We start from the raw sequence: 19,805 nt of genomic DNA on the forward strand, positions 1-19,805 counted from the left end.
ACCGACGATGGTTTAAGGATGACCACCAACATTGGAACGCTTAGTGCAATTCCTGGAACTCTTCCAAATTTGGCAAAAAACTGAAGTCTTCTACTAGAGGAAGTGCTACATGAAACAGTCAGTGACATTCTCGGAATGCTTCCAAATCTAGCAAGACGCTGAAGTCTTCTGCTAGAGGAAGTGCTCCTTAATGCTTTGAAGAGGGAGATCTTCAACCTGGAAAAAAGGGAGGTCCGCAACCTCCAGTAGTTTAAGAAAGGCTACCAACCAAAGGCATGCTTAGGGGCTTCTTTGTCTCTAGCTACAACTTTGAATCTAGGCATGGTTGTCTCTGGATGTAGGCTCAGGCAACAAGTTTAGGCTGTGGCTTAGGGTCGCTTGATTTATCTTTGAAACTTGTCGATGACCATCAATTCCCCCCTATCACATACAAGGTGAGAAGATGAAGAAAACTCAACTGCAAGACTTTTCAAAACTTGAGAACAAATTTTGTGATACGAGCGAAATGTTTTCTTAGTTGTTGAAGCCCATTGCCAAGAAGCAATCCATCCAAGGTGAATCTTTGTTCTCGTAGGAGGCTTGCTTTTGAAGCATATGTTTGAAGAATGAGTATGCTGACCATAATGCTTACAAATATGAAGATCAAAAAAATGATCTTTCATATGTTCAACTCGGTCACAATGTTGGCATTTCACAATCTTTTGTGAATGTGGAGGAGGAGTAGAAACCTGTGAAGAATCATCATGAAGAAATCCAACACTCTAAAATTTGATGGGCTTTGAGTAGTCTTGAGTATGAAAGGATGCCTCTTTATCATATCCAAGACATGTTATGTGCTTGTTGTTGACAAGTTCTTCCCAAGGTCTGATGATGGGCTTGGGAAGTGCAAGTTGAATTTCTGCATCTGCATGCAAATATGTTCTTTCAGTGATTTTATTAGTTTCTGGAAGTTCTGGAAATCCGTCTCAATCTCAAACAAAAGATTGTTCTAAACAAAAACAATTTCAAAATAATTCTTATGTTGTTGTAACTCATCTTTTTTTAGTTGTGACTCAAGATGCAAGAAATCAATGTTCTCTTGTGCATGTTGTAGAAGAATTTTAATATCAGAAAGAATGTCCTTGTTAATGTTTATCATCTCATCTACAGTGGAATGTATTAGAGTATTCAAAAGCTTTAATGCATCATCAAATCTAGTCATATCTAAAGAGAAAGCTTGTTCTTTCCCTTGGTTCATAAGATAATAGTTTCTTGTAACGACATGGTTCATATAAAACTGATATTACTCTGGGTTTGTACAAGATAACGTCCTTCCAAATTAGATTGGATTCTTTACCAAAGTTAGTGAGAAGCGCACTACAAAACTGTCCCCTTTTTATATATATATATATGCATGAACGAGTTCAAAATTATCATACCATGTTTCACTTTCAATATTCAACCTCATTTAATTTCCACTCATGGCCAGAATTAATGCAAGCCTTTAATCAAGATTGGAAAAACTGATTGAGATTTTTTAAAGAAAGGTGTGAATTCAAGCAATATTCCATCAACAAATATACTCAAATATACCCATAGTTGTCATCATGAGAGAAAAACTACGACCAGGCCAGAAAGAAAATCATGTTCTCGAACTCCAACTCTTGCTACGATGTTGTTCCTTCAATATGTCAACATTCCAAGGCATGATGCACCAGAAACAGATCAAAGAAGACGCAAACGAATCCAAGCCAACAAGGTTACGAACTGTATGAATAGGTTGGAGAGCCTCAAAGCTTAATGTGTCTTTAGATATTCTCGAATAAAATTCAAGGTTACAGTTTCTTCTCTGTACAACAACACAAGAGCACCCAACCACCTTCCGAGCTTTACCCTTTGAGTCATATCACGGAAGCTGCACATGACCAACAATTTCAATCTGCTTACAAACTATTGGTCGACCTTCAATTAAGGGGATGCTCCTTCGAACCTATGTACGTTGTAGTATTCACCAGAGAGGATAATATATAATGTTCTTTGCAACTCCCATGTTAAGTGTCAGTTGCACCACCCGTTACAGATGCTAGCTGCAACACCTGTCCAATAATATTCTATGGCGGTTCAACTTCCACACAGCCCAACGACCCTCGCGGTCTTGTAATAACCTGACAAATATTTGTGGCTTGGATGCCTAGCAGAGCAGGTAACGTGCAACCTCACTTTGCTAAGGTTGGCGTAGTCATGGGTTTGCTTGTGTGGTCGAGGTTGAATCTCAAGTGCCAGAGATTAACCATTACGTTGATAAGGGATACGTCATTCCATGTACTAGCAGACAATAAAGTTCACATTCAATGTAGTAGCAGGAACATTCACATTCAACAATGTATATGGTGGTTTCCAAATCTATTTTCCACAATGTCCCACATGAAAGATTGTCCAAACAACACACATAAACACAACTACAGGTATTTACACTGGTGTGGGTTCTCATCAATCATGGAGAAGGGTTAACCATGGACAAGCGTTAAGCATAAAGCGGTGTTGGATGGACAGTTTCAGGCAATGCATATGGGAAATGACATCAAAATTTCACGTAGTTTCTTCGTTGATGATGTGCTTATTATGGGTATGTTAAACCAATTTGCTTGGTTGACTCTTTTTCATGTTTTTACTAAATTTGCTAATGCCATTAGATTACATATGAATCTACAAAAGTCTATTGTTTATCACGACATATGTGATATGGAGACAATTGCTTATATTAAAAGCTTATTTGGGATAGATGTGGAGCTGATGATGAGTGGTATGAAATATCTTGGCTATCATATCAAACCATGCAGCTACAGGATCGTCGATTGGCAGTGGCTCGTGGATCGTTTCTATAAAAGGATTTATGGATGGGAATTTAGATGCCTATCACTGGGAGGTCGCATAATCCTGATACAAGTTGTTCTCACACAATTGGGGGTATATTGGGCTCACCTGTTTCATATCCCCCTCTCTGTCATAAACAATGTTAATAGAATAATGGCCAACTTCATCTGGGCGGGTAGCAGTCGAAAAAATAAATTTCATTTGGTCAAGATGTCCCACATTACACTTCCAAAGTGTATGGGGGGTTGGGGGATTTTGAATCTTCGTCGCTTTGGATAGTCATTACTGATGAAATCATTATGGAGGGGAATTTTTGGTGTTGGTACTTGGGGCTAGATGATTAGATATAAATACCAAAAGGAGCATGATTCTCTATTTTGGTACCGCAAAGGATGTATAGGTATCTCGACGGGCTTGGCAATCTAGCTTAGTTTTCAAAAGATAAGTAATTTTTTTTTGACAATATCTTGCTTGGTCTATGGGGTCAGGTCACAGGATTCTCATAGGCGCTGATCACATTCTAGGTGTTGGAGTGGAATGCAACATTTTAGAGGAGTTCATTCGATGCATAAATGGTCACGGTATATACTTTTGGATCCAAGTCTTATCGACTTGGCGAGGTCCTTGTCCTGCTTGGAAAATCACACAAGAGTTGGGACTGGATGGGCAATCAGCGTTGGAGTGGGATTGGATATGTGCCGACATGAAACTACTTCATATATGTCGTGAAGGGAATTATGATCAACTTGTCTGGACGGGAAAGATGAAGGCAAGGAATATCATGGTTGTCGATATATATAACACCCTTTATGGTAGAGAGGTTCTGCCTAGGGATATTCCTGTATTTTATGCTTTCTGGAAGAGTTAAATTCCCATCAAAATCATCTTTTTCTTATGGCTGGTTTACAAAAACAAAAATCTCACTTGGGAAAATCTACAAAAGAGACAGTGGCATGGACCCAGTATCTGTGCAATTTGCAGAATGGCAGTGGAAAACAACGATCATATGTTTCTCAATTGCCTCTTCACGGTCCAGGTATGGGAAAAATTGGCAAATTATTTTGGTTTCCCTTATAAACATTTTGATAGCATCGTGGATTGTATGAAATGGTGGAGTACACAGAAGCTAACATGGAGGATCATTCCCCCAATTCTTTTTTGGGCAATATGGAAGTGGCGAAACAAATACATATTTGAAAACTCAATAGATAACTTCATGCTGGTGTATGGGCGTTCTGTAACATGTCACTCTATGATTATTTCACTTGATACTAGAAATAAAAAAGAAAATCACAAGCGACCAGACCCACAACTGAAGTATCTGACAGGTTTCTTCGATGGCGCGGCACAAAGAAACACATGTGGATGTGGCTTTTGGATAGCTTTATCCAAAGAACATGAATACAGGGTTCATTGGAATGCGGGCAGCGACACAAATACTAGGGCTGAAGCAATGGCCCTTTGGGGCCTTATATGGTTCACACACTTCCCCAACATCCTTGACATACATATTTTTGGGGACTCCAAGATTATTATTGATCATGTCAATGGATGTGCAAAAATCAACCAACAATTGCTCCTTGGATGGCTATGGAAAATTGACAATCTATGGACATAGTTCAATAATTCAACAATTATGCACATCGGAAGAGAACACAACCAACAAGCAGATGAACTTTCAAAAAAGGGTCTTCAGGAAAACCTAGGCGATATGCACATTGAAATCAAATTGGGAGACAATGTACTGGATGTTGGGGAATTTCCATTTCCTGGGTAATTATAGTGGTTTCTTTTTTGTATACTTTTGTGTATCTTTTCCCTTTTTGAATCTGTAGGCCTCATAGTCCTCATGTATGTGATTAGATGTAAATGATGTGGAGGATACTTTGGATTACTATGTATATCCTCAATGCCGCACCGTTGGATGACTCACAACTTTTTCATCCAATTCACTATTTTTGTGCCTTACTTTATATGGTTTCACTGCATTTCAACCATAATTTGAGATATGATGTATATAATGCTATCTGGTTTTTTCTGGATGGGAAGCATGTATGCTTACCCAAATTGAAATATGTGATATAGGATATGGATGGGTGATGACTAAAAATGTATTTTGATCGCATATGATAATACATTACGCAATTTTCATACTGAAAAAAAGAGTAACACGCGTTGGAGGATAATTATGGGTATGATAGTTAGAGGATAATTATGGGTATGACAGTTAGATGCGATTCCTTTACACCGATAGTGAGAGCCTCGAGATTACCATTGCACTCGCAATGTGTTATGAGAATGGAATACTAGTGAAGGAATCTAGTCACAGAATATGCAACATGTCAGGGAACCCAGAAATGACAGACATGTAGAGGCGTTTTTCTGCAAAGGCGTTTTCTGAAAATGGAAGAGTAGTTACAAAAATCCAGGCTCCGCTATAAAAAAATGCTCTATATAGCATAATCTACTGACGGGTTCTCAGAGGTAATATTTTTGAGTAGAAGAGACCAGCGCTATGTTTCTCAACGTCTACAACTTCTTGGCTTCGACAATAAACAAGCTTAGGGTTCACAGGGTTGGCAGGGAATGACAACATGTCGGTTTTTCGCAGAAAACCTAACACACAAGTACACAATGAGAAATAAGACCACACAACTAGTAGTAAAAAACACAACATAACTAATTTTTACAACGGAGCTCTGAGAACCCTAGCACGCGCTCGCAGGCCTGCCGCCATTTGCCCTCTGGTTCGCACTCCTCACCATTCAGATGGCCCCTCTGAAGGTTCCACCGGAGGAGGTCGCTCAGCAGTGGGCTTTTTCAGCTCTGGTTAACTCCTTGCCGCCTCAACGAACTCGACCTGCCATTTCCAAATTCGTAAAAAAATTAGAAGGATTACAAGAGGTTTCGCTTCCTCCTGCTCTGCCTAGAATGGCTGCTCTTGCTTTGGCCGAAAAGGGTTTGATAGGGCAATTCACTGGTCTTTGGCCCTCACCTAAAACTGTTCAGAGGTGGGTGGAAAGAAACTAGGCGGATAAAATTCAGCGGAAAATTGCTATTAGATTCTGTGGGAAGGGTTACTTCACCTTCCACTTCGAGACGAAGAATGACAAGGATCTAATTTTTTGCAATGGGCCATATTTTATGGACTCCAGAGGTCTGTACTTAAATAAGTGGACGCCAGACTTTGATCCAGAGCTTGATATCCCTAATGCGGTCCCTATTTGGATGCATCTCCCCCATATCCCATTACACTGCTGGGGGGATGAATCTGTGCGAGCCATAGGAAATGCAGTCGGAAAATATATTGACAGAAGCGAGCCAAGAGACAACATGCAGGCATGTGCCCGTATCTGCGTCGAGGTCGACCTGGGCAGAGGACTTCCAGAAGCCATCAAGATCAAAGTTGATGAATGGTCGCACATACAACAGCTTGATTACGAGCAGATCCCCTTCAAATGCAAGGTATGTCACGAGTATGGTCACTTTGCTAATCGCTGTACTAAGATCATTAATGTGGATAATAATTCTCAAGAACAACAATGGGAAGTAGTTAAAAGGAAAAAATCAGCCCCCAGCTCCTCTTTACCTAATGAACCCGGGCCCTCCTCTCTTAAAACCTCTGCCCCTATTCCATCTCCTCCTCCATCTCCTCTGCCTTCCCCTTCCCATCATTCGCCTCCCCCTCCTCATGGTGGAAAATCTCTTCATTCGCCTCCATCCTCCAACCCCTTCCATGTTCTGTCCCTCCCTGAAGATGACCCTTCTCCTTCAAACCCTCCTGAACAGCCCTCTTCCCCTCACTCTATGACAACCCTTCCTCCCCTCTTAATTGAACCCATTCCCCCTAGAATCACCCGAAGTAACTCCAAAGATCAGGGATCTTCCCTTGATGGCCAAAAGAGGCCGGGGAGAAAGACATCAAAGCAGCACAGGGATGAAAACGCACAGAAAGACATAGCCCTTGGTCTGCAGAATCCAATAGAGTCTTATATACAGGGCATAAAAGATCAAGAAGTAGCAAGCAGAGACAAGGGAGGCAGAGCACCTCCTCGAACCACAGGTCTGAAATGATTAAAATTCTTTCTTGGAACAGCAGGGGACTTGGGCACCCCTCCAAAATCAATGCTCTAAAAGATCTCATAGCGCAAGAGAAACCATCCATCGTTCTACTTCAGGAAACAAAACAAAGAGAATCAGAAATCAACAAGATCATTGGAAAGTATAAAGATTACAAAGGAAGCATATGCGAAGCTAGAGGAGCTTCGGGAGGAATTACCACCATCTGGAATCAAAATGATTGGCGCAGTGAAGCTGAGACAATCGACCAGCATTGGATAAAAACTGTTCTGCAAAATAATATTAGCAACCAGCAGATAATCATCTTCAATGTATATGTACCCAACCATTACAGGGATAAAGAAACCTGTTGGGAAACTCTTAGCAACCACATTTTGGAAGAAGAGAATAGCAACATCATAGTAGGCGGCGACTTCAACTTAATTTTGCATGCTAATGAAAAGCGTGGAGGGAATTTTCAGCCAGATCCTTTCAAGAGCCAAATGGAAAACATAATGCACAATGGTGATTTAATAGATATAGCTCCAAAAAATCGCAAGTTTACATGGAGCAATCGAAGGCTGGGCGGCCATAATATCATGGAGAGATTGGATCGATTCTTGGTCAATATCTCCTTCATATCAACCTTCTCATCAGTAAACTCTGTTGTTTTACCCTTTGCTGCATCTGACCACTATCTGATCACTCTCGCATTGGATAATCACTGCGCCCTTGGTCCGCTTCCTTTTAAATTCAATCATATATGGAGCGATCAGTAAGATGCCCGAAATATCATCCAGCAAACCTGGAGACAGCGTATTGAAGGTTCCCCAGGCTACATATGGCAGAACAAATTAAAGAATGTGCAAAAAGCGCTTAGGCATTGGGCTAAATCGTACTATAAGGAGCCTGAAAAAGAAAAGCATGAGCTAAAACTACAAATTGCTGAACTTCAATGTACAATAGAGCAAAAGGAATACTGTCAGAATGAAAAAATCCAAGAAGAAGAGCTGTACAATAAATTGAGCAAAATTAAAAGGCAGGAGGAAGAAAAGTGGCGCATCAAATCAAGGCAAATATGGCTAGAAAGTGGAGACAAGAATACCTCCTTCTTCCACAAACAAGCCACTGCAAGACAAGTCAGAAACACAATAACTACCATCATGGACAGCGCAGGGAATCAACATGTGGAGCAAACAGATATCAAAGAAGCAGCCACAGAACATTTTAAGGATCTTTTAACAGAAGTACAGGAGGAAGAATCCTATGATGACTTGCTACAACATTTGCATCCCAAAGTCACAGAGGATCTGAACAAAAATATGACAGCAGAGATAAAAGAGGAAGAAATAGTTGAAGCAATCTGGAGTCTCCAGCCCAACAAAGCACCTGGGCCGGATGGATTCCCAATCTGTTTTTACAGGGACTACTAGGAACTGATAAAGAAGGACCTCATCAAATACATCAAGTGGATCCAAAAAAAAGGCAAAATTGGTGGATACACAAATTCTACCCATTTGGCTCTTATTCCCAAGGAGAATCGCCCATCCAATTTCTCTCGTTTCAGACCTATATCTTTGTGCAATTCATCTTACAAAATTTTCACTAAAATCATAGCCTCTCGGCTCAAACCCCTTCTCCCGATGCTTATCTCAGAAAACCAAGGAGGTTTTATGGCTAATAGACAAATCGCAGACTCTATTCTTTTAGTTCAAGAGGCCATACACTCAAGCCATGCAAGGAACAAGAAAGGCTTCATCCTAAAACTAGATTTGGCCAATGCCTTTGACAGGGTAAGGCATTCTTTTTTATTTGTTGTTCTTCAAAAGATGGGCTTCTCACCTCTCCTCATCAATGTCATAAGAGCCTGCATATCTGGACCTTGGATCGCTCCCCTCATCAACGGAAGACCCGGTCCCTCCTTCCAGTCTTCAAGGGGATTAAGACAAGGCTGCCCCTTATCCCCTTATCTCTTTATCCTTATGGCATAATCATTCAGCAGTGCCCTCGATCAAAAGAGGCAATCAGGACTCATTACGGGCATCAAGTTTGAAGAAGGCATCAAAAATATAAACCACTCCCAATTTGCCGATGACACCCTTCTGTTAGGGGGGGCGACCACCATTATTGTAAGGAGATTCAAGTCCCTGCTCGACAAATTTATGAGATACTCCAGAGGCCAAATAAATCATCTTAAAAGTTGCATTTATGGATGGAATGCTTCATCCCAAACAATACATAGTATCGCCAACATTTTTGGTGTCCCCTGCAAGTTAAATTGGGATTGTTTTAGCTACCTGGGAATGCCAGTAACCATAGGGAAAGCAAAGACTGAAGTCTAGGATTTAACACTTGGCAAAATGAAAAGGAAAGTACAAAGATGGGGAACCTTGTGGCTCAACCCAGCTGGACGACAGGTTCTTTTAAAATCAGGTCTCTCCTCCCTTCCCTTATATCAATTCTCTTTGGGCCAAGCTCCAGCATCATTCCACCGAAAAATGGACAGCATCCTCAGATTCTTTCTATGGCAAGGGGGCAAGAATGAAAAGAAAAAGTACAATCTAGTGAATTGGAAACAGGTCATCCAAAGTCCAGAGAATGGAGGTCTCGGCATTAGGTCCCCATCTCTTATGAACTTAGCATTTGGTGGGAAACTGATTTGGAGACTTATGGACAGCCAAACTGCATGGTGGAAAAAAGTCCTAGAAACAAAATATCTAAATCAATCAAGACTGCATATTCTTACATCAGAGATACCCAATAGACACTGTACAAAGATATGGAAACTGTGTAAAAAAGCCATTGCATTCATGGCGCCAAATGTTTCTAAAGTGCCAAAAGGAGGTGAAACGGTGAACCTTGGCTCGGACAAAATCATGGGGAACCCTTCCATAAGCAGTCTTCCAGGTATGGGACCTATTATTCATTATCTGCAAAGTAAAGGCATATATAACCTGAGTCAAATCTCACAATGGAATGTATCATCTAATACTTGGGTTCAATGGGAATTTCCTCCTATACCCCACCATCTCAAAGAAAGCTTTGATTCCCTTTGCAATTATCTGCACAGTATTGCACCCACCATTAAAGGTGAAAAAGATGAGTTTCGTTGGGACCCTTCGGGAGCAAAATATTCCATCAAAGCAGGATACAACTATCTGAATAACATGGAACACCCCACTGCTGTCTGGGCTCACTGGAAGATCTTAAAAAGAGCTGAAGTAATCCCAAAAATCAAATTTTTCATGTGGACACTTCTGCATGGTAAGCTTCTAACTGCAGAGAACCTCAGGAAAAGAGGCATCGCCGGACCTTCTAGGTGTCCCAACTGTCAAACTGCGGAGGAATCCATATAGCACTTATTTATTTCTTGTCCCTTCGCAGCCACATGCTGGAACAACATCGTTCCCTCTGCTCCCCCAATTTGGAATCCCCAGCACTCTATTGATGAAGCCTTAAATAACTAGAGGAGAAATTATCCTTGGCAACCAACGAAACAAAACCCAACTAAAAGAGTCTGGAACGCCACTCCTTTTGCTCTTTTGTGGTGCATATGGATCGCTCGAAATAATAGGATCTTCCGAGACAAAACAACAACCATCAGGCACATTCTCATCAAAATCTCAAGCCTTGCTTCGTAAACTATAGCCTCTAAAATAACAAAGAAAATCGATCCAGTCAGCCTTTGGGCAGAGGAGCGAAATTTTATTGGGAACCTTATAGACAGAACCAGGAGCATGTCAACAACAAAGATCAGTAAGATTAGAAGCAAAGTCGACAATCCTGAATGGAAAATCTGCCTCACAAAAGATGAATTTAGCAAATGGCTCCTTTCAAAGAAATCTCATACTTTATTCTTTGACGGAGCATCTAAATCTAATCCGGGGGCAGCCGGCGCAGGGGGCATTATACTCGATCCTATAGGAGCACCTGTGTCTTCCTTTGAATGGGGTTTGGGTAATGTAACCAACAACAGAGCTGAAGCTCTGAGACTTTACCAAGGACTTTTACAGCTTCAGAAACACGGGATTAGCAAAGCCCTCATTTTTGGCGACTCAGCCATAATAATCAGCTTAATGAACAGCGAAAGACAAGCTTCCAATATTTTTCTCCATCAAATCATCGGTCGGTGCAAAAATCTGTTGTCACAGGATTGGGAGTACCATTTCTTCCATGTCCTGCGCTCCAACAACCAAGAAGCGGATAAGAGAGCTAGTCAGGCATGCTCTCGGGAAAAAGGGAACCTCTAATGCAATCGCGCAAGTCTGCACCAATTCATCCCCTGATTCTCATGATTGACCCAAATCCCCTGACTCACATGGTTGCCCCATTTCACCCTCCTCCAATGAACTGCGCCTCTGCCACCAAGGACTCTGATCAAATCCACCTCATATTCGATGCCTCCTGCAGCAAATCTCTGTCTATGCAGTCGAATCTCACTAATGACGGCTTTGAAACGGCAAATCGGATTTCAAATAGCAGATCACGTGATTGCCCATGCCCCCTCCTTGTGATTTGGTCCTCTGTACGGGTCTGTTTTTCCGCTATATATTTCAGCGTTCTCCCCCCTCATTTTCACAGTGCACCTCCCCTCCGCTCTCATGCCCTTGCCTCCTTCTTTGTGGATCAGCCGAGCCCCGAATTTTCTCTCAGGCTTCCTCTGGTATGCTTCCCTCTCTCCGATTCAGATTTCCAAGTTCCCTGTTCCTTTTTCCCTCGGGTTATTCACTGCTGCGGATTTTTTGCTTCTGTTTTAGTGCCTGATCCTCACGCTGTTAGCCCTCTCTGTGCTGTCTCCATCCATCTTACTGCTGTAAGAGCGTGCCTCCTTCCCAAGCTGCTTCAAGCGAGAGTTGAAGCCTTCCACATGGACCAAAGCGAAGACTGCTTACATTGCAGGGACCTCCAAGCCGAGCTCGAGCAAGTCAGAACTCACCAACGCCTGTTAGATGAAAAAATCGATGCTGCCACAAGGATAATCACAGCTAAATACGAAGCTGATCTTAATCTGTTTCTTCATTGTGTTTCTTCACTACAGGAACAATTCAACGCCCTCTCCAACACCTGTGCTCATATTCAAGAGTCAGTTGAGATCCTCAGGTTCATGGTGGACAAGATCAACAACGCAAATGGACCAAGCACCAGCTCCTCCAACGCCAGAGCTGCAGCAGTAGACAGCCATCCTGAGGCCTCCAACGCTCGTCATATTAGCCATATCACCATTGACTAGATGTTCTGTAAAACCAGCTTGTTGCTGTCTCAGTTCATAAGAATCTATACCTGCTCTAGGAACTTACAAGCAAGCAGCAAAGGCATTTATGTGTATTGCCACATTGAAACACAGTCACAAGCTTCTACTGTGACTTCATCTTTTGTAAACTCGGAGCTAAGTCTCCTCATCTTTTTTTGAATATATAAAACAACCGATTTCGTAAAAAAAAAAAAAACAAAAAAAACAAAAAACAAAAAACAAAAAACAAAAAACAAAAAAACTAATAGGCAAAAAAATGTCACAAAAAATAGTGGCTCAAACTTTAGCAGGGCAGGAATATGCTCACTTTGATACCATGTTAAGTTACACACAAAACAATACTCTGATACCATGTTAAAAACACAGAACAATAGGCAAGATATGAAAGATAAAACTTTAAATTGCATTTACTATTCACATTGATGTACATTTATACATTTTACATCACAATTGAACTCATATTCCAAAGTCTCTTGAACTCCAATGACTATTCAACTTACACACCATAACCTTAGCAGATAGTGTCCAACATTATCTTTATTCATTCTTAAAAAAAAAAAATTATACATAAATAATATAAAATATATTGTGATTTCATTTATAATAAAAAATTTAAAATATTCAATAATTATTTAAAAAAATTTAATTACTTATTTTTCTTTAAATAATAATAAAATAAATTCATACTTATTTAAGAATAAAATATAAAAAATATTGTTACCCATTCATTTACAACCTCATCAATACAGTTAATTTTAAATTAAATTATAACTCATTTTGAATCAGATTTAACTTGAAATAACTTTTTCTTAGTGAGCGATTTGAAATTTGAAAATTCAGGGACGAAGACATTTAAAAGGCGCCCATTTAAAATCCTTCGTTCCGGGGTAGCATGGAATTGTGGCAGTCAGGGCTGTCGGATATCGGTGATTGGAAAGTTGGGCAAACTTGCGGGAAATCTCTGATACAGGCTATGACATGGTTGTATGACCATCCATGGGAATGTCACGTCCAATTCCAAAAATTCGCAGTTCAAGCCAACGCCTATCAAAACTCGTGGTGAATACAGTATTAACCATTTTAGCCATGAAAAATATACATTTAAAAGCGAAGGGAAATTTTGTATTTATTGAAGTCTGTATACCAACTATTGGGCATTCTATTTCTCTGCAGAACAGTACAAGAAACAAACTTCTACATTTTCTGTCGTGAATAGAAATTCGTTTGCATCCTTTGCTGTAAATTATGTCTGAGCTTTAAGAACTTAAATTTTCAAAATTTTGATAAGGAACTTAGAGGCATCTTCATAAACATCACTCTGTTTGTGTGATAAAATAAGCTCTCACATCACAAACATCAAAGAGTGCACGCGATTACATTCAATGATACAACTGGTCCTTTCCGAAAAATGTCCAAGCCATGTAGTTTCGAAGATTGTAAATGTTTAACCAAGATGGAAAAAAGTTTATTAAAGAACTTCAAAAATATAAATCTGACTTTGTTATTGTCAAATCACATTTTCCATTCAAAATAAAAAATTCAGGTATTGTTCAAAGTAATCAAATCCTTTCTGCAATCTTTGGAAACCTGAAAATCAATTTATTTAACGCTGTCCTTGTTAACAATTTTACAATTTTAATATGATGTGATAGTTATCAGATCTTATCTTTTACAAGATACCAAAAGTTTCATAACAGGATTGAGAAAGTGCATCATATATGGCTTCTATTTATATTTCAACCATTCTTCTCATGATAAGGAATGAAAACAATTAAGAGAGAGCAAGGAAAGAAGAATCAAGGGCAACACTAATTTTGTTGTTCATTCTCGAAATATTTGTGAGAAAGTGAAACTAATGGTGAACAAAAACCATAAGCATTATGGGTAACACAATTTCTTCCATCAGGATCTAAGCGATATAAAAATTAACACCACAAGCATGATTATTGATAAAACTGTTTCAATGATAATCCAAGCCATAGAAAGTTAATTACTATTTCAGAGAGACATCAACATGTACTTCATTCATGCAATGATTGCATAGAAAATGCTATTTTACCAGATTATTACACATGCAAGATTGTATTGCAATCATTAAATATTACAAACTAATAAACCATCTTATTGCAGATGCTTAGAGATCATTCTAACCTCCCTCAAAATTCAGTTTATGGCCAAAAACCAACCTTTAAGAAATATGACAGATATGACAAACATATACATTATGATTGCAGAACATGATGATGATATTCAGCTAGAGCCCATATGGGGAAGATATTATTATAGGCAGCATAACCCATCACAAAGCACCCGCAACCTACACCCCTAAGTTCCTGTAAGTGAATAAAAACAATCAAATTGAGGTCAGAATTAAAAAATACTTCTAGCATGACTAATGTCATTACTATCTAGTCTCAACAGCAGTGGGATCAAATACAGACATTTTCATCATAGCAAACCCAAGCTTGGAACATGTTATACAGGGTTGGAGGAATAAACTTATCCTTTTCCCCTCATAGATTTAAAAATATATAAATATATAGGGTGTTGATTTAGCATAAACATAATTATATTTATATTTATTAACATGCAAATAATTACAGCACGCCATTTATGATGTGAATTAACAATTTCAAATTTCCAAAATCTCTCTAATAATTGTGTATCATATTTAAAACATTACTAGTCGAATATTGTGTTTAGAACTTTGGTCCATCATATTCAAAAATATTTTGCGACCCATTCATAAACACACGCCATTTAGCAACAACGAATATCTATCTTTCAAGGGTGGCAGGTGAGGGGGATTATCCTCAATCCCAGAGGAGATATGGTGGCTTTATATGTGTGGGGCCTAGAACATGCCATCAACAACTAGGTAGGGACCTACTGCGAGGCATCCTCATAGCCAAGGAAGAGGAGATCAGATCTTTGAACATAGTCGGGAATTCTATGGTCATCATTAGAGCCATGATCGGCAAAGTGACTCCAATGGACAAGAAGTTGGCAATCAGCATTACGGGGACTAAAAGGGAGACAAGCTCTTTCAGGAAATCTCCTCCTTCCATGCTAAGGGGAGCCTCAATTTAATTGTGATTAATGGGCTAATGTAACCATGATTTTAGAGCTTAGTGTACTCTTAAAAAATAGGGGTAGCATCGCCTATTTTATTCCCTGTGTATCCCCTTGGATTGGCGTTTAAACCCATCAACATCAAATATCACATAAGCAAGCAATGAAAGCATCATTATCCTTGCTTGGATATGGGAGCTCAAAGGATGCATTTTAATACTAGCAGCATGTGAGCATTTACCCATGCTCCAGAATTGGAAGAGCTTAGAATTATAGTGTGTATTCCCTGTGGGATTTTAGAGAGCAGGTGACTGAATTGGACATCTTGGCGGCCTCGATCTGACGGGTATCATATCTCTAGTATGTTGAAATCTTCTCATTGGGCTATTTGTTGGCACCAGTTGCATGGTCTGTGTATTGGATTTGTGTCTAGGAATTTGGCTCTAGAGGATTGCCTCAAGTGTTGGTTGTGTTACCATATCTATTAATCTTCCCTATAAGTCTAAGAGCTCAGGAATTGTTAGTCTAATTCTTGGAGTTATCTAGTGGCTGATAGTTTGTGTCAATGTTGGGTTTAGGGGAAATTGGATCAGAAGTCTAGCTGAAATCAGTAGATATCTCTTAGGTTTTATTCACCCATTTCCTCTGTTTTTGGGATTATTGTTAAGGTTATTTTTCCTTCTTTCATCAATTTGGATTTCTCCTCTCCATTATTATAGTGCCAGTTCTTATAGTTTGAATTCATTTAGAGAAAGTATTCGACCTTGTACATTTGTGAGTTCTGTCTTAGCAAATCAGGTTTTAAGAAATTGCTTTGTGCTGGTAAAATGTGACAAGTTCGAAATTCAAAGGACTTTGAGTAGGTGAGTGGTCACTGTTACCACAAAATCTAGCAAGCCTAATGCAAAGCCTCACTAGGCAACCTGGGTCTTTTGGAAACAAAGATGTCAGCCACCACTGCCACCTTAGTGGCCTCTCTCCTGTTATTTAGTGGTTGGATGTTATCCCCACAAGGGAGGCTTCTCTGGCAAGACTTGAGGTTATATGACAAGGGTTCTAAGCCATATGTCTTTCTAAGGATCTTGCTAACAATATCATGTAGAAGGATCTCCAATAAAGGCTCAATGGTAATGAGAACTTAATGGTTATGGAAGAAGGTAATGACAAAGTCTTGGAGGCCAAAATGTTGACACTTAATCCGAAACGGATGAGGTGAAGCTGGACAGTCATCTAGAAGATGAACTGATCCGTTTTGTATATGTATAAATAATGTGTTAGCTAATGAATAAAATCAATCAGTGTTTTCTCTCGTTCAATGAGGAGTTACCCTGGCCTGACATGGTATCAGAGCACAGGTCCCAAATTGGTTGTAACTCCTGGTCTGTTCTGTCCTGAACGCCTCTGGTCTGACACTGCCCTCTCATGAGACTGCGCCCTCCGTCCTAACATGGAGACTGCGCCCTCTGTCCGTGGAACTGTACGTTGATGCGTTTCTGCTCAAACCTACCTCATTCCATTCAAACAAAATGGTATACGTTGATACGTTTCCATTGTTAGGTAAAACCTATAGCTGGTGTCTGCGTTTGTTATGACTGTGTTGAAATTACACTGTGTCATTGCTCTTCTGAAGTCTGCGCTGCGTTTTTCAAAGAACTGTGGTATCGTTTTTTTTGAAGACTGGGACTGTGTATTTTTAGCTGTGGGTATATACTTTAAATGTTGTGGACTGCGTTTTTTGAAGACAAGACATCTCATCTCATGGTATTCGATACCTTTGTGGCTTCTGCACATCTGGAAAGCAAACGCAGCCGAGACTGTGGTGGTGTGAGAAAGGCGATCTCTCGACCTGATGCGGTGATATGGTGAGTGACCGCGGTGTCTCCATGTTATTTGCGTGACTGTTGGTAACTGCGTTGAAGACATGGTAACCTGGTGCATTGAACCCCTGCGTTTTTTTTTTTTTTAAAGACTGTTCTAATTGGTATCACTGCGTTTTTTAAAGACTGTTCTCGGGACTGTTGGTTTATTTCATTCCAGCATATGTCAACGGGCAAAGACAAGGCCGAGTACTGGAGGAGCCATTTCAGATGGGGTATAGTATAGCTAACGAGAAATCGATATGTGTTCCACCTCTGGGCAGCGGCTACCATGGCGTGAAACCCCCAGGATACCACAGCGTTTTCATATGAGCGCCCTTTTTTTGTTGAACAGTGATATACATTGATATATATGTGAGAAGTGATATGTATATGAGCGCCCTTTTTTTTAAACAGTGATATACATTGATATATATGTGAGAAGTGATATGTATATGAGCGCCCTTTTTTAAACAGTGATATACATGATATATATGTGAGCAGTGATATATATATGCTGATGGAATGTTAGAAGAAAAATAAAATGCATAAGGCTATCATATAAGGATTTTTTTCTCTCTCAACAGAAGTGTTTTTGGCAGAGATTTTTTTTTTTACAGAATGCATTCAATCATTTCAATGGTCGGAATAGTTCTCACTGGCAAGGAGAACTATTCTGAATGGTCTCGGATGGTAAAACACACCCTCATCTACAATGAGCTGTGGAAAGGTGTGTGTGTCGGAGAAGAAGACAGAGACCCTGTGCAGCCCACATCAGACAAAGAACTCGCCATTTGGGAAAACAAGAACAGCAAAGCCTTTGCATTGATCGCAGCATCCGTAAGTGAGGAAGTAAGTCGTCATATTTCATCCTATTCCACTGCCTTTGAAGCTTTACAAAAGCTGAAAGAACTCTATGATACACATTCTGCACTTGAAGTTGTTCAGCTCATGATTAAACTCTTCACTCTTGAACTGAAAAATAATGATCCTCTTACTCTTGCATCTGAAATAAAGTCTATAGTGCATGATATTAAATCCACTAAGGTTGAGCTGGATATCTCTCTTATTGCCTTTCTCAAAGCACTCTATCCTACTTACTCTAACTATCTTGAGTCTTTACAAGCAAATGGAAATCTTAAAGATATAACCTTTGACACTCTTGTGAAAAAGTTTGCTGAAAGAGAGAAAGCCTTTGGAAAGAAAACAGTCCCTGAATCTTCTGAAGAGACTGTTTGCCTTGCTCACAAAGAAAAGAATCCTGCTCAAGATTCTACAAGAGGAAGAGGTGGACGAAGAGGAAGAGGAAGATACTTCAGAGGCAGGGGGGGCAGACATCCTCAAGCAAAAAAGGCAGATCTACATTGCATTCGTTGCAAACGAAATGGATCACATGATGCTTCTACATGCAAGCTACCATGGGACAAAGTTGAGCAGAGGAGAAATCAGCAGAAAGGTAAAACTGATGACACAGACAAAGGTAAAGCACCTGAATCCGCTCACTATATTGAGGCACAATGTAACATTGGAGTAAATGAAGATTTGTTTAATGCTTCACTTGCTTCTTCGAAAAATGACTGGTTGCTTGATTCAGGAGCAACCTGTCATATGACTCATAGGAGAGATTTCTTTGAAGATTTCACTGACAATGTTGATGGAGCAGTATACTTTGCAGATTAGTCAAAAATCAAGCCATCAGGGCTTGGCACAATCAGGCTTAAACTGCCTGGTCTTCCAGACTTTCTTCTGGATCATGTTCTATATCTCCCACAGTTGAAGAGAAACTTGCTGTCCCTGGTCCACATCCGCCAGCAAGGTCACTCCATTCACATGTTTGATGGCAAGCTTGAGGTAAGAAAGGCATCTGACCACTCACTTGTCATGAGGGGTATAGAAGAAGAAAGACTCCTTAAACTGCAAGGAACCTCTGCTCATGCACAACATTTTTCATATGTTTCTCATCATGATGAAAGTACACTTCCATCAAGTTTATTATGGTATGCTAGATTTGGACATTTAAACTATGACAGTCTCCGCTTGTTGAAGAAAAATGGTGTTGCTGGTTTGCCTACAATTCCTAGAAAACATAAACAATGTGATGCTTGCATTCTAGGAAAGCACAACAAACAATCTTTTCATGATTCACATTCAAGAGCACATAGGAAGCTTGAACTTATTCATTCAGATTTATGTGGTCCAATGCCTGTTCCTTCTGCAAATGGAAATAAATATATCATGACATTTATTGATGATTACACCAGAATGTGTTGGGTTTACTTATTGAAGAACAAATCTGATGCTTTTCAAACATTCAAGAATTTTCATAAATGGATTGAAAATGATGCACAATCTCATATTGGGTCTATTCGCACTGATAATGGAAAAGAATATACATCAAATGAATTTGAACACTATCTTCGCCAACATGGGATTAAACATCAAACAACTGTGCCTTATAATCCTCAACAGAATGGTGTAGCTGAAAGAATGAACAGAACAATTTTGAATATGGTACGATCCATGCTTTTCTTCAAAAATGTAAAGACAATGTTTTGGGCTGATGCTGTTCTATGTGCTGCATATATAAAGAATAGATGTCCATCTAGGGCTATAAGAAACAAGACTCCTTATGAATTATGGTATGGACATGTTCCTTCGGTAAAACATCTCAGGATATTTGGTTCCACCTGTTATGCTTTAATACCAAAGGTACA

General features: G+C 39.7%; 1 protein-coding gene across 3 annotated transcripts in view; it reads right to left on the bottom strand.

Annotated features, from left to right (window-relative positions):
• Positions 1 to 14,080: 14,080 nt before the first annotated feature.
• LOC149229834 (cycloartenol synthase-like) overlaps positions 14,081 to 19,805 on the bottom strand; it is a 403,955-nt gene continuing 398,230 nt past the window's right edge. For all 3 annotated transcript variants that reach the window (XM_089378753.1, XM_089378752.1, XM_089378754.1), the window contains one exon: positions 14,081 to 14,496. In XM_089378753.1, the coding sequence (XP_089234879.1) occupies positions 14,386 to 14,496 (111 nt within the window). In that variant the 3' untranslated portion in view covers positions 14,081 to 14,385. The remainder of the gene's footprint in view (positions 14,497 to 19,805) is intronic.

The sequence above is a fragment of the Pinus tabuliformis genome, chromosome J (assembly GCF_031772625.1).
Source record: "Pinus tabuliformis cultivar Carrire ecotype Pingquan chromosome J, CPIR1, whole genome shotgun sequence".
NCBI classification, from domain to species: domain Eukaryota; kingdom Viridiplantae; phylum Streptophyta; class Pinopsida; order Pinales; family Pinaceae; genus Pinus; species Pinus tabuliformis.